Source organism: Euleptes europaea, chromosome 11, assembly GCF_029931775.1.
Source record: "Euleptes europaea isolate rEulEur1 chromosome 11, rEulEur1.hap1, whole genome shotgun sequence".
Lineage (NCBI taxonomy): Eukaryota > Metazoa > Chordata > Lepidosauria > Squamata > Sphaerodactylidae > Euleptes > Euleptes europaea.
In genome coordinates, this window is record NC_079322.1 from 28,352,320 (window position 1) to 28,367,528 (window position 15,209).

General features: G+C 43.8%; 1 protein-coding gene across 1 annotated transcript in view; it reads right to left on the reverse strand.

The window, feature by feature from the left end:
• Positions 1–207: 207 nt before the first annotated feature.
• Positions 208–15,209, reverse strand: part of CDCP1 (CUB domain containing protein 1) — a 36,533-nt gene continuing 21,531 nt past the window's right edge. The window contains exons 3-9 of the mRNA XM_056857062.1: positions 12,913–13,266; positions 12,018–12,383; positions 10,387–10,620; positions 7,984–8,370; positions 6,229–6,591; positions 2,703–2,793; positions 208–677 (exon numbers count right to left, since the gene is read on the reverse strand). Of these exons, the coding sequence (XP_056713040.1) occupies positions 230–677; positions 2,703–2,793; positions 6,229–6,591; positions 7,984–8,370; positions 10,387–10,620; positions 12,018–12,383; positions 12,913–13,266 (2,243 nt within the window). The 3' untranslated portion in view covers positions 208–229. The remainder of the gene's footprint in view (positions 678–2,702; positions 2,794–6,228; positions 6,592–7,983; positions 8,371–10,386; positions 10,621–12,017; positions 12,384–12,912; positions 13,267–15,209) is intronic.

The window sequence follows — 15,209 nt, forward strand, 5'->3', positions numbered from 1 at the left end:
TTGCCATCCATCTTTGCTATGTTCAAAATTCTGGACCTTTCTGTGCTCGTGATATATTACCTAAAAACTCATTCTAAAAACCGATCTGAGCCGCAAGGAACATTTCACAAAGGAAACCGTATAAAAATAGGCTTAAAAATTATTCCTTTTAAGGGGAAAAAAAGATACAAATGTATGTAAACCACAGTTCCTTCTATGTGCCTGAGAAGTCTTAGATTTTGTACCATAGTTATTCCACTGAGTTTTCCGGTTCCTTCTCTCCAAGTAAGGACATGCCCACCTCTCCATTACCACTAACATGTGTTTCACCATTACTCTTAAGTGGCTCCAGAGCACGGTGGGCAAAGGTATACGTCTCATTGTCAGCCATTGGTGTGGAAGACTCCTCAGTCGTAGATAGTTTGGACATTTTCCTGAAAGATGAGATTGGAGGCGGGGATGGAGGCCTAGAACTGATGGGACCAGTAAAAGGCCTGTATACGCCGATTTCAGCGTTTCCAGGGCCACTCAAGTTATCGAGCAAGTGCCCGTAAACCATGGTGTCATCAATGACTGCATAGACATGAGACTCGTTGTTCTTCCTCCCCTTTTTGAATACGCCTGGTTTTGTGGGGAGCTGGGTGCTGACATTGGTATTATACACTCCCACCACTGGGGTCTGGGAATTTTCCTTTTTCCTGTAAAAAAAAACAATAAATAAGCAAAACATTACAAGCATGTTGCATTTTTTTCACATCGTTTTAATTTGGAGGCCTTGCCTTGTGGGGCTTTTAGCTGAACCTCTGTCAGAGGTACTTCCAGAGCATAGAGTCTCCCCCGCCTTCCCCCACACACACCCCAACCGTTTAAAACCGCCAACAAACAAAAATCAGAAAAAGTGTCGCCCTGTCAGACAAAGCACTTATTTCAACATTTCCTCTGATGCAATTTTCCATTTTCTGGCACACGGGGCGTGAATTCACGGACAGAAAGATCAAGACCGCCGTACGTCAAAAATAAACATGAGTCAGTCCCCTGTGAGTTTGCCCTGGCCGGCTAAATCTCGCTGATACTGGCCCAGGCGTTTGTGAAGCATGGCTGCCTACAGAAAACAGTCGGCACTGCTGCGTCATAAGGTGGGGCTTCCTTAAAGCAGGATGGGATTGGGCAACTCGGGGTTTGTCCCTCCCTGACTGTACACTGACCGAGGCAGTGATGTATCAAAGCCACAGCAATGTGATTTGGGATGTCAATAAAGGGGAAGGACAGTTGCACGAACGGAGGTCAACAAGTCTGCGGAGAATTCGGCATGGAAATCACCCAGTTGTAAATGGCAACCTTTATTAAAGCATAAATTCAAGGGTTTATATGAATCTTAAATAAGCTGACGAACACAAAACGGAACTGATGTTAAGCAAACATTTTAGGAGAGATGAAATGTTGACATTTTAAGCTGTATCCATGCTTGGGTATTTAAAAAAGCCCCTTTCATGAGAACCCGACCTCAAACGAGAACTCGGAGGAGGTAGGGAGAGACTTACAAGATGCACTTTGTATTCAACACTACTTTTTCTATATCTGTCCTTCGCATTTTTACTCTGCCCTTCTTCCAAGGAGCTCAGAGCAGGTCTCCCTCCTTTTTACCTCACAGCCACCCCATGAGGAAGTCAGGCTGCGATTCAGTGACCCGTAGTCACCCAACGAGCATGTAGTTGAATGGGGATGGTGGGATTATTTGGTTCTAGTTTGACACTAACCATTACATTTATATCTATATATGAATGGTATTTCACCACTTCCAGCACCCAAGCACGCCAGTCAAATCCCAGTTACTTTAAGAATGCATAACTGTGCGCTGGACTAGAGTTTCTTTTAATAGTTTTGACACATCCAATTTGGGGGCAACCAATTTCATGATGAATGGAATTCAGATAACAAGAAGCAAGACAGTGACCAGTGTGGTATATGGATGAATTTACTCTGTACTGTTCTGGAGTCCAATCAACTAGACATGCTCTTGCTGAATGAAAACTTGATATGGATGCCAGGGGGGAAAAACCTAACCCTATGCACCTCCCTGTTAGGCTAATACAAGACTAATTGCATGCAATAGCAGGTTAAGCTTTCTTTAGACAACTTCTTCAAGTGTATCTACATAGTTAATTCAAGGAAGGTGTGGCAGAGAAGGGTATCTTGCACAGAACATGTTGGGGTCTTCAAGGATGCTCCTGCACCACAGCTCCCTGTTTAACAAAAAAGGCTAAACAATGGGGGCACAGGCTATCTGGGATTCTCCCAATGGGGTTACCATTTTGTGTGAAAAAGGATTATGCGTGCATTTTCCATGTGCGTGCAAGCTTTAGGATGTGCAAATGAGATCCCTCAAAAATCTGGTGTTCTGTTTGCATGTACCAAAGCGGCATGCACATCAAAAATGTATGCATATTGCCCTTTCCATCCAAAATGATGGATAACATGCACGTCCACTATGTGTGGTCGGACTGCCAAAAGCAACCATCTGGACAGGGCTACAATCAGTGTGTTTTATAAGCACAGCAGAAGGCAACAGTTTGCTGCTTTGGTTGAACATACCCCCCGCCCCCCACAACACAACCAGTACTGTGATTTCTGACGACACTAGTCAGATATTAGGCATGAGAAGGGAGACCCCCAGTTCTCCCTTTGACAAACACAATGCATTTTGACACTACTTGTGAACCTACTTCTTTTTCTTAATGCAGCATACAGCAAGGCCAATAGCTGTTAGCAGCACAGCCAGCCCACCAACCACCACGCCAATGATGAGAGCCACATCTGTGAAGAGATAAGGGGAAAATGTTATTGAATGCCACTGAAGGGACAGTCCAACTCATCTGGAATCACAGCTGCTGTATCTCCCCTCACTGTTCAGCTTCTGAAATGTGATATGTCTTTATGAGCATGCGGGCGCACACACTATACACATTTTTCTCTGTAGCCCAAGCAAAATGCAAGGAAGAAGAAGAGTTGGTTTTTATATGCTGACTTTCTCTACCACTTAAGGAAGAATCAAACCGGCTTATAATCACCTTCCCCTCCCCACGACAGACACCCTGTGAGGTAGGTGAGGCTGAGAGCTCTAAAGAGATGTGACTACCCAGGGTCACCCATCTGGCTTCATGTGAAGGAGTGGGGAAACCAACCTGGAGAAGAACAGGATGTGGAAGGGAAGGATGTAAGTCTAAACCCTCTCCTTCAGAGATGAATTTTTAATTCACATTTTTTTAAAAGCCAGAAAAAAAATCACAAGACGTTTCAGCACACAAAGAACAAGGGGTTGTCTTTCCTGTGGTTGACAGGTGGATGGTGGCGTTGTTATCAGTGGCAGCAGGAAGAGAGAGGGGAACAAAACAAAACAGTCTCTAATGGTTGTGCAGTGAAAATATGCATCATCCACTTTTTTGCTCGACATCCTTCCTTCCAACAAGACAAAACGTTCATTAACAAAAGCAATACTTCACGGCAATCCAATCAACCTCCGCACAGGATAGCCTAGTTGTACCAATAAGTAAATTTTTAGCTTTGTTACTGCTCAGCGAATGAATCCTCTTCCCAAGCTCACTTCTCTGTGCCTCTGTGTGATCAGAGTCAGGACTTTGCCAGTGGTAGCACCTTAGCTTTGGAATGCCCTCCCCCTTGAGGATCACCTAGCACCCATCTTACTGTCCTTTAGTCATCACACCAAAACACTTTTTATCCATGCTTTTAACTGAGGTGGTTCCATCTTTTAACGCAGTCCCCAGAAGTGCCTGGCAACCCTCGGCTCAGAGGACAGTCTACAAACTGCACTAACCAACACAATGGTCCCTTTGGTAGGAAAAGCAACAGGACAGGAAGAACAGCAGCCTAAATCTGGCTTTATCGCCACTAACTCTCCTTAGTACTAATGTCCTCTTCAAACTCAATATTTTCAGGTATTCCTTTAAAAAGCGTGCATTCTGCAATCAATGTATTAATATTGTTTGCACAGTGATCTGGTTTTCAGCTGCAAAACTTGTATTTGACCCGGGGATAGAGAAAACTTTCTTGCTTCCTCAAGGGACGAGAGACTTGCAATCCTATACAGCTACTCGGAATTAACTTATTCCTAGGTACATGTAAATGGTGAAGCAGCCTTCAGTTCCTTTTGTAGCCACATTTCTTTTTGTTGAATGGTTCATACGATTTGGGCGTAATAACTAGTGCAGAACAGCTCATCCCCCCTCTAACAGCTCTTAAATGGGATGGTAGTCCTAGTTGACAGCTAGATGTATGAAATCAGAGTCTCGTGGTGCCTGGATAGGTGCTTTTAATTTAAGACAGGGGGTTCTTTTTTCGATGCCAATGCCCGGAGGGCTCTTACATCTATCGAAGGACAATTCTTTCAGAAGCATGTGGGAGAAGTGTGTAACCATTCAAGTCCCTTGGTCTCTCCCTCATTATGGGTAGGAATATGAGCTATCAGGAAGCACTGATAACGATCAAGAAGGTGGTAACCCATCTGGGCCGTGTTAGTATGCAGTTGTGTGCATATGTTTTATTTCCCCCTCTCCAACCCTCCCCTCATACGTCAGTTTCCAGGCCTGCTTTCATGTTTAGCCACTGAATGTTTTGCAGAGTGCAGAACTGAGGGGGGTGCTTTGAGAAAACCTCATTTTCGGCTCATTTTTGTTATTGCAAGTCTGGTACAATCGAGATTATAGATCATCTTGTGTGATTTTGCCATCAATGGACTGTACCCAGATCTTTGGAACATGCCTATCTTGATTAAATATCAGCTTCCTGTTGAATCCTAGGTGATCTCTTTTCTGTTGGCAGATGTCAATCTGGTAACAACTTGGTCGGTTGCCAAAAATCTTTTACAAGCGATTTGCTTAAGGCACTATCAAGACGGGCTTTAATTGATCAATGCTTCCTGTGAAAATTGTATACGAGTACTGTAATATTTTATTCTGCTATGTATTTTATTGTAAGAGCTCGATTATAACAGCACTACTTTTCGTGCTCGTCGCGTCTGTTCATCCTAGTTCTTCGGAATACCCCCTCCACGTGGTCTGCCTGTCTATACATATTACCTGACAACTCCTCATCTTTGTAGAGCTTTTTGCTTGGCTAGATTGAATGATAACCCTTCTATGGTAATGAAGGGCAGAATTCTGAATATACGATACTCAGACAGGATCTGCCCTTGCTCTTCTGGCTCTATTGACACATTAGCCCATGCCCTTTTGGAATGCCGCTTTTACGAGGAACTTCGATTGCACTATATTTCCCCCCTTTTAACATACAAATCCAATGCCTCTGTGTCTGACATAATGCCTTTTCTACTAAGCGATAGGGACCCCAAGGCTACATTGTCAGTGGCAAGATTTGTTTCAGTCCTTATATCCCTCCAACACTAGATATTTGCTGCTCAAGATCAATTGATCAAGGAGCTTCTAAGGGATAAAAGGAAAGGAATGTATTTTATTGTTTTGACTTTTTTTATACTTAAGACCTCTAGTCAAAAGTGATTGTTAATAAAAGCAAAGAGTCACATGATGTGCACACATAAGCTACCTTGGTGGCCTTTGTAAGGGAAGAAAGTCCGGGTGCATTTCCTGTTGCATACATAACATTTTGTAAACAAACATGGCAGTGGAATACTCTAAGCAGGTACAGTTTACATGAGTAACTCAACATTTGTTTGGTAAGCACTACCACCTCCCACACATGAGCATACTGAAGTAGCTGAAAATCAGCTGTGGCTCAGTGGTAGAGCATCTGTTTGGCATGCAGAAGGTTCCAGGTTCAATCCCCAGAATCTCCGGTTAAAGGGACTAGGCAAGTAGGTGATGTGAAAGACCTCTGCCTGAGACCCTGGAGAGTGGCTGCCAGTCTGAGTAGACAATACTGACTTTGATGAACTGACAGTCTAATTTAGTATAAGGCAGCTTCATGTGTTCATGTGCTTATACTAGGAAGGGAAGTACATACAGATAAAACTAGGCTATTTTGAAGTTCATAAACTAAGTTACATTCAGAACTAGGAAGCGGCAGAGTGTGTGTTTTCCCTCCTAAAACATAAACCCTTTGTCTTCCAAGTCATATAGCGGGGAGATTCTTCTCCCCACACTCCTTAATAGATGCAAAGGGAAGAAGTAAATTAACTCTTGGTAGAATTGACCTGTTCTTTTGTGGAGTCTCATGGTGAATTGCATTACGTGAAATCAGACATAAAACACATCTCACCTGATTTTTGGCCAATTGTCACTGTGAACTGCATGGACAGAAAGTGCTTAGCAAGTGGTTTACAGTTACTGATGTTTAACCAGAAATTATGACGCATATTTAGAGTCCTTGGCAGTAACTGATCATGACGGCGTACAGTTTCCTCTGAATTTGGTCTCTGTTCGTTTGCATAGACATAAGCCCACCCCTTGTCACAAGAAACGTCCATCCGTTCTGATAAGAACTGAAGCTGTGCAGTATTCTTCTTTGGGACGCTGATGTTCCAATAGACATTCATGTAGGGAGGCAGACCCTCTACCCAGTTAGGAGTCTCTAAGTAAACTTTGGATTTTGGAGCTGGGGTAACTGTGAAAATGCAATCTTCTGTAGAGACACAAAAAGCAGACATGCAAAGTCATTTCTGATCTTTCTTATTGTAAGGTGGAAGAGACACTTTGCCAAAGGAAATACTGTCAATCATAAACTACTACGAAATCTTTTGATAACTTGTCACTGTGATCGAGGACCTACAGATTCTGAAACTTTTTGATACAATTTCTGGAGCATATTAACTATTAGGATTGCAGAGATGCCTCCATCCAGGAAAATTAATCTTTACTCCCTTTAAACTTATAACTTTTTATGTGCACTCTGTGGGGGTGGGTTGAGATGTTTTATTGCTGCCACCCCCCAAACAAGGTTGAGAAATTCCTGGTAATTTGGGGGTAATGCCTGGGGAGGACAGAGTTTGGGGAGGGAACACAAGCAGGGTATAATGCAACAGAGTCCACACCACAAAGCAGCCACTTTCTCCAGGGGTACTGAGGTCTGAAGTCTGGAGATAAACTATAAACTATGTAATCCCAGGAGACCGACCACACCCTGCAGCCAGAGGAGGTGATCCTTTTTACCTCTTTGCAACCCATGCACTCTTTAAAAATAACTCCATATGTCACCTATGCCCCATAAGGCTTCCCAAACTTTCATGTTATTCCTTTCTGTTATTAGACTTTGGCCACTATTTTGTTTGCCCTAGCAAAAGGCAACTACAAGTGCAGCCAAACTCAAACGAGAACAAGGACTCTCATGAGAATTAAGGGACTGGCATCCTAGGGAGGTGGTGAGCTCCGCCTCACTGGCAGTCTTTCATCAGAGGCTGGACAAGCACTTGTCAGGGATGCTCTAGGCCAGTGGTGGCGAACCTATGGCATGTATGCCAGAGGGAGCACTCAGAGCCCTCTCGGTGGGCACGCGCGCCATCACCCCAGCACAGAGTTTGCCGAGCCAGGGCTGCTGAGGGATGGGAGAGGTGGCGGCGGCGGGGTGGCAATCGGGCAGCTCGCAAGGCTCCCCCTGTGTGCCGGACGGGGCACACCCAAAGGCCATCTAGTCCATCCCACACTTGAAAATCAAGAGCATCTACCCGCTGGTCTCTGACAGATCAACCCCCTGCAACTCTATGATTCTATGATTCTAACCTCTTGCCTGGACGAACAGAAACATTTTGGACTGGTGCCAAAAGGAAGTAAGGTAGATGCCAGGCTTGCCTCAAAGGGAAGGGCATTCGAAAACCGAGGTGCCACTTCAGTTCAACAAATTCCAGAATCTACTACAACTCAAGTATGCTTACCCAAAGATTAATTGATACTCCGATTACAGTCTCAGGATGTTTAAGCTAAATTTCAGAAGGTGCCATTCAAGCGCTCAGCAAATCCATACAAAATTTAACTCTTTACTCTTTTTTAAATTCAATAAATAAATATGAATCGCACTTACCTTTCATTGCCGGCACAAAAAATAACATCAGATACTGATTCCGCAAATCATTGTTGAAGTTTTGCCCAAACGTCTTCAGGCTTATGGTGATGTTGTTTCTTATCTGGATTTTTTCAATGGCTCCCCCTGGACAGTATATACCAAACCCTAAGGTCTTCCCTGGGGTGGTCCCATTAATGGCATAACTGTAACTTCCACTGCATATGTGTTGTTGGTTGGGGATATGTTGCTGTAGTTTCAAGGCTGGAGCCCTCAGTTCTATGTTGGTGTCTTCAGGTGCTGTAAGTTTCCATATTAACATGCTGAGAGGAACCGGCAGCCCCAGAAGAGCCTCGGGTACCACCAGACGAAAGGGTTTATTTTGACACATTCTGGAATTCCAACAGGCTGTAACCAAACAGACACAAATTACAGATCAGGTTAATTTAAGTCAGGCAATCAACCCAGTAGCTACACATGACCTATGGCTTGAGAAAAAAGGTCTAAAGCAGCATTCCTCATATACAGGGTTGCCAATCTCCAGCTAGTGGCAGGAGAGCTCCTGCTATTACAACTGATCTCCAGCCGACAGAGATCAGTTCGCCTGGAGAAAATGGCTGCTTTGGCAATTGGACTCTATGGCATTGAAGTCCCTCCCTTTCCCAAATCCTGCCCTTCTCAGGCTTCGCCCCAAAAACCTCCCGCCAGTGGTGAAAAGGGACCTGGCAACTCTACTCATATAGCTGACTACTTCTGCAAACCCAAGAGCTTTTGAAAACTGTGTGTGCAAAAGTGTGGCTTTAAAGGGGAAAGGGGCAAACTCGCCAAAGCGTACTCTTAAACATGCTCTCTAGATTGTGGTCATAATTTTTTTTTACTCCCAAAGTTTCACAAAATATGTGTTCCTATTATTCTGTTCAGGCCCCCCCTTTCTGCTCAAGCACAAGGAAAAGAGTAATTACATGTTAAAGACATACCATCAGCAAATGTTACACACACGCAATGTCTTATATTTAGAGATTTGTCTACAAACCTGAGGAAACCCCCAGGCATGCAGAAAAATCTGGAATCTTAAAAAGAAGAAGATTGATTGGGGAATTAACTCTTCAAAATACGCAGAACAACATGTATTGCTTTGATAAATGAACTCTCACTACATTCTTGCAAGACTATATTCTAAGAACTTTGCAGCCATTTGGGGCATCACTAGGCAACCACAACAATATTGTGAGGCTTTCAGGCCCCGGTTTCAGTAAATCAAATGCTGGGAGGGAGCACGAGCGGACTGGTCAAGACAACCCTAGAAAGGGTAAGGGTAAAAACCACTGAGACTGGGGCAATTCCCGCAGTGCTGCAGATACTGCGACATTTCTGCTGCTCCACTGCTCAAGTGCAGGCAGTTGGGGGCAGGACAGAGAAACAGGTCAAAACGCATGGTCCCTTAGCCCACTTTCTTCCCTGTTTATTCCCTGTATCACCCAGGATCAAATCTTCGCGAACGGACAGGACCTCATTTGCTGTTGGCTCAGCCTTGTCTCGACGCCAAACGAACCCGGCTTTTGTAATTCACGAGTCAAACTGTTATCCCTGGCTCATCTCAGATAAACACGGGCTGAGTCTTCCCGCGTCACAACGGCCCGCCCGACTCCAAACCCCTCCCCTCGTGACCTCTCCACCTTTTTTGAAATGACCAATCACCGGAGGCATTGCTGACTTGCTAGGAAGTACCCGTCTCCGGTATTTTCTGTTTTCATGGACCGATCGGCACGCAGCTTCGCCCCGGATCATTCAAGGTAACGCGTACAGTTTCCCCCCCAGCCCGGGTTCATTTTATCCTGGCTGGAACGGGGAAGAAAGTGGCTTCCTAGAGGCCCCTGGTTGGCCACTGTGTGAACAGACTGCTGGACTTGATGGGCCTTGGTCTGATCCAGCAGGGCCTTTCTTATGTTCTTATGTTCTAAAGTGGGCTAAGGGACCATGCATTTTAGACCACAGACAGACACAGACTGACGTCTATAGAGCTTGACCGCTGCAAGCATTTGAATACTGGCATTATAGCACCACACTGCTATATTGGTCTATAGTGCAAAAGTTAGAACATTTAAAAAAGGAAGAATAGAATGTGCTAGAAATAGGTGGGGGACAAAATGTGGCCCCGTTGAAATGGGCAAAACACTTCAGCTATGGGTCAAAAACAGATGTAAAAATGCTGTTTGAAACCTCTGTCTCCGCACTGCTTCGCATGGACTTGGGCCAGCAACAGATAACAACTGGGTTCAAATGACCATGTGAAAGGGGCCAGAAAGACAGAGACAGTTCTGACAAGGAGAAGTGAGTCTGTGGAGAAATAGTGTGGGGTTGTTGTTTTTGCCAAATGTCTCCCTTTACTTTCATATAAAGGAATTCAGGATATTTTCCTCATACCTCTAGACTGTTCAGCAATCATCTTTACATTGCTGGATATATCCTTTTTGTGGCACAGAATGGTAAGCGAGGCTGAGTCACCAGATGCGAGCGTCACATTGGGCCCACAGTGCCTAGCACTTCTGCAGATTAAGCAGGCAGGGTTATTCTGCGAATGGGATCCAGATTGTAGAGAGTCTGTATAGATTGTAACGTTCATGTTCTCTTTCGTAAGGTCAACAGTGAAGGATATATCTGAAAAGGAAAGGAGACCCAATCAGGTCATAAAAAAAAAAAAAACCGTGGTACGTCATGACGTTCTTACAAAGAGAAAGACATTAATGGTGATTCCCCAGGATTGAAGATGATTTACAAAGTACGCACTATAGAAAAGTTTGTTTAGATCTTTTGTGCTTTGTAGCAGTGAGAATTTTAAACAGAAAATGAGTGAAAGTTACATCTTCTCTCTGACAGAACTATTCTCTCTCCTTGGAACAACAATCTGTTCATCCTCTTGCCTCAGAACTACGAGGAATGCACAAACATTGCTTTACAAATTATTGTCTCATCAACCTTCACTGTAATACCGTAAAATAAATATACTAAGCAAGAATTTGAACATGAACCTGCCCAATAACTGTGCCCAATGTTTACTCCACCACACTGGCCCACCCTCATGTTAATACTCGTGCATTTGTCCTAATTGTCACACAGAATGACTGATGCAACATTTGTATTTAAAGATTTCTGTTACAGCCTGTTGTACTTATTTCAGTGAAACAGAATCTCCATCTCTTTGCCTAATCTAGAAAGTCCACAAGGAACTTGCATGAGCCATTGTTGTCTAGCCTTCAGGAAACAATGCCATCTCATTGGCTTAGTTCATGCTTAACAGCAAACCATAGCTGTTTACAACCTGAGTTAGTGTAAGGGATCCTTGCTTCCCCCTCTCCAGCCTGTGCAAGAAAATAATGAATTATTTTGGAGTTGTGATAAATCATACTTCACCATATGTGCATTTCCCTTCCAAACCAAGAATCCATATAGTGGTTTGTTCCTGTTTGCACATGCAGATGCAACAGCAAACCAGGATGTGCCACAGACCCGGGAGTTACTAAATATTCTTACGCAACACAAGGAGAGAAAAGGGGTGGGAAATCATGAAAGTGAGCCTGAGGCTCCCTTCAGGGTTCTTCTCATAGTGCCAAGCTATGATTTGGCATTAGAAGAAGAAGAGTTGGTTTTTATATGCCAACTTTCTCTACCACTTAAGGAAGAATCAAACCGGCTGACAATCACCTTCCCTTCCCCTCCCCACAACAGACACCCTGTGAGGTAGGTGGGGCTGAGAGAGCTCTAAGAGAGCTGTGACTAGCCCAAGGTCACCCAGCTGGCTTCATGTGTAGGAGTGGGGAAACCAACCCGGTTCACCAGATTAGCCTTCACCGCTCATGTGGAGGAGTGGGGAAATCAAACCCGATTATCCAGATTAGAGTCCACAGCTCCAAACCACCGCTCTTAACCACTACACCATGCTGCTATCCAGCTAGCTTGTGAATTACAAAATTTCAAAAGTAAAAAAAATTCACAATGGAAAATAATAACTGAAGAAAAGATGCAAGGAAGAGAGGAAAGAAAAGAAAAACACTTACTGTCCTCATTTTTAGGAGAGTGAACATCAACTTTAAAAAGCAAGCGAAGAGCCTCCGGGGTCGTATCATCTTGATCACAACCTTGCAAGGAAAGGTTGAAGCTACCAGGAATATTCATTGGCTGTGCATCTTTCAGAGAATACACCTCAGGGTTATCGTATCCAGGTAAGAAATACTCCAGTCTCTGTTCTTTCCGTTCACAATTTGGTTTGGTGTGGTTGAGGAAGAAGACGCTGGCTCTCAAAGTAGGTGGAAAGACAAACTGCCACGTCATGAGTTCATCTTCTGGGAAGCCCCAGGGATAATTGGCAGACATCAGGGTTGCAGACGATTCACTCAGAAACGTTGATTCAATAATGCACAATCCTATTTTTTAAAAAAAGGGGGGAAGAAAACATCTGAAAGGGGAGAATATATGTCACTCTCACAGTTATGATGTTTGCTGGAACTAGAAGTTGATTACATTGCAGAAGGCCTTCAGAGCCCCTTAAGCCTGATTCATTGTAGAAATTATGTACAATATATAACCAATATATCCAGATAATTTTGATAGTGGGGAAATTTTTTTTTTATTTATATATCAAATTTATAATCTACCCTCCCCAGCCTAGACCAGGCTCAAGGCAACTCACATAAAAATAACAGTATCATAAAAACATATTAAAATAGTAATGAAAAACAAGCCCATACAAATATTCTTTCACACAGGTGCTTACTGTATTTGGCCAGTAGAACCAAGCCAAAGACATACGGTTGCCAACCTCCAGGTGGTGCCTGGAGATCTCCTGGGATTACAACTGATCTCCCGCATCATCAAACAAACATACTTAGGCACTCCCTGTTAAGCATTAAACATAAATTGGAGATTGGATAAACTACCATCTTTGGCACTTACTTTTTATGGAGTCCCTGCTTTCTATCTTAAAGCCAGAAGTGTTGAGTTTTGTATCCCAAGGAAGCTCCAGAGTCATGATTACTTCCCCTTGCACCTTCACCCGAGAAACTGAACCATTTCTGCAGAAAAATCCAATATTGACGGTGTTGGCATCAAAGCGGCTGCCGATTTTATAAACAACTTGATCGTGGCAAATGTGTCCAGGTTCCACTTGTCTTAGCCACATTGCAAACTTCAGTACAAGTGCATCTTTTCTACCAGCTTTAACATCCCAAATGAATGTCCTGTTAAGGTTGGGTAATCCTGAGGGCTGAAGAAGAATATCTTCAAAGGGGCAGTGTCTTGACATACAATCTAGAGACAAACAACCACAACATAAAGTGAATCATCACCGTAGGTGGCCACACAACCAAATGATATAAGATAGTGCTTTCATCTCTATTTACTATTTTCCATACTGTGCTATAACCAAGTATCAGACCAGGGAATACACCACTGTTTTTGACAGCCACTAAATCAAGAAAGAGGCATGGTTTCATCTCCTCCGACATCTCCAGGAAAGATGATAAGATAGAAGGCATGAAATCTGAACCAGTTAGCAAAAGCATATACATTGTAATAAGGAAAGTTGTTCTTTACTTGGTAAGAACATAAGAAAGGCCATGCTGGATCAGACCAAGGTCCATCAAGTCCAGCAGTCTGTTCACACAGTGGCCAACCAGGTGCCTCTAGGAAGCCCACAAACAAGACAACTGCAGCAGCATTATCCTGCCTGTGTTCCACGGCACCTAATATATTAAGCATGCTCCTCTGATCCTGGAGAGAATAGGTATGCATCGTGACTAGTATCCATTTTTACTAGTAGCCATGAATAGTCTTCTCCTCCATGAACATGTCCACTTCCCTCTTAAAGCCTTCCAAGTTGGCAGCCATCACTGTATCTTGGGGCAGGGAGTTCCACAGTTTAACTTTCCATCCTTCTGGCTTCAGAAGTAGGTACTATTTGTTGAGTACAACAATCCATCCTGAGCTGGTCCCATAATTCCCAGAACAGAAAATTAATGTAATGGCATTTGGTCAGACAGGACTTGCAGACTGGCTGCTCACTAATCTATTTGGGCAAAAGACATACTCAAATGTCATCCTCTATTGTCTAGCGAAAGACTTCAAGAAAATTGAGGAGAACAGCTGCGATGGGCTCTATTTCTTTCTCTCTTACACCCCTCCACAGAGAACAGGGTCTTGATTTGGAGGAGATTCACTTTGCAGTGAAAAGTGTGAATAATCTGAGAGGTCTTGAAAGCCAATGAGAATTGTTTGGCTCTCTTAGCCATGTGAGCCAGTCTCATACCTTATTTCTGGCAAGCAAAACACACCTGTAATGCAAACTGCAGCTGAAGAGCAAAGAGAGAAAGGAAAATTGAAAGGACAGGCATCTTCACTTCTGTATGAAAGCCGGCTACTACAAATAGGGCACTCTAGACAAGGCATGTAAGTGCTTTTCACAGGAAACCACTGGCAATCTTAGCCCCGTAACGCTCTCATACACACTCCTGATGGACTTCTGTGCCTCAAGTCTACTTTGTTTAAAATGGAGGCCCGCTTGACTTTGGAGTCCACAAGCTTTTGTTGAAAGGAGACTAAAAAATGGGTGAATAGTAAAGTTCAGGTTATTTATAATATTTATATCCTGCAAGCTCAACCTGAATATCTCTAAGCATGTCTGACAGCATCCTTTGAAAACATTAAAATACAATTATAAAAGAGTGACTGAGGGTTGTCTTATACACGGACAACTGTTGGGTGGGGTGGGCGGCGACCGGTTTGAATGCTAGACGCCGGCTGGCCAGGGCAACAGGCCTCTTTCCCTGCTCGCTCTCTTCCCCGGGGAAAGAGAGCGAGTGGGGAAAGAGGCCTGTTGCCCTGGCCAGCCGGCGTCCGGCATTCAAACCGGTCTCTGCCCGCCCCACCTGTCAGCTGTTGGGCAGGGTGGGTGGCGATTGGTTTGAACGCCGGACGCCCGCCAGCCAGGGCGACAGGCCTTTTTCGGAGCTCACAAGCACCTGGGTTTCTTCTTACAGACAAAGTCCCCATGTATAAGACGACCCCTGTTTTTTTTAACCCAAAATTAAGAAATCAATATTGATTTCTTAATTTTGGGTTAAAAAAATAGGGGTCGTTTTATATATGGGGGTGTCTTATACGCAGAAAAATATGGTATATTGATTATTAAGCTGCAAGTTATCACCCATTTCCTTTACTATCTCAAAAAAGCCTGAATATGAAGATTTTAGTAA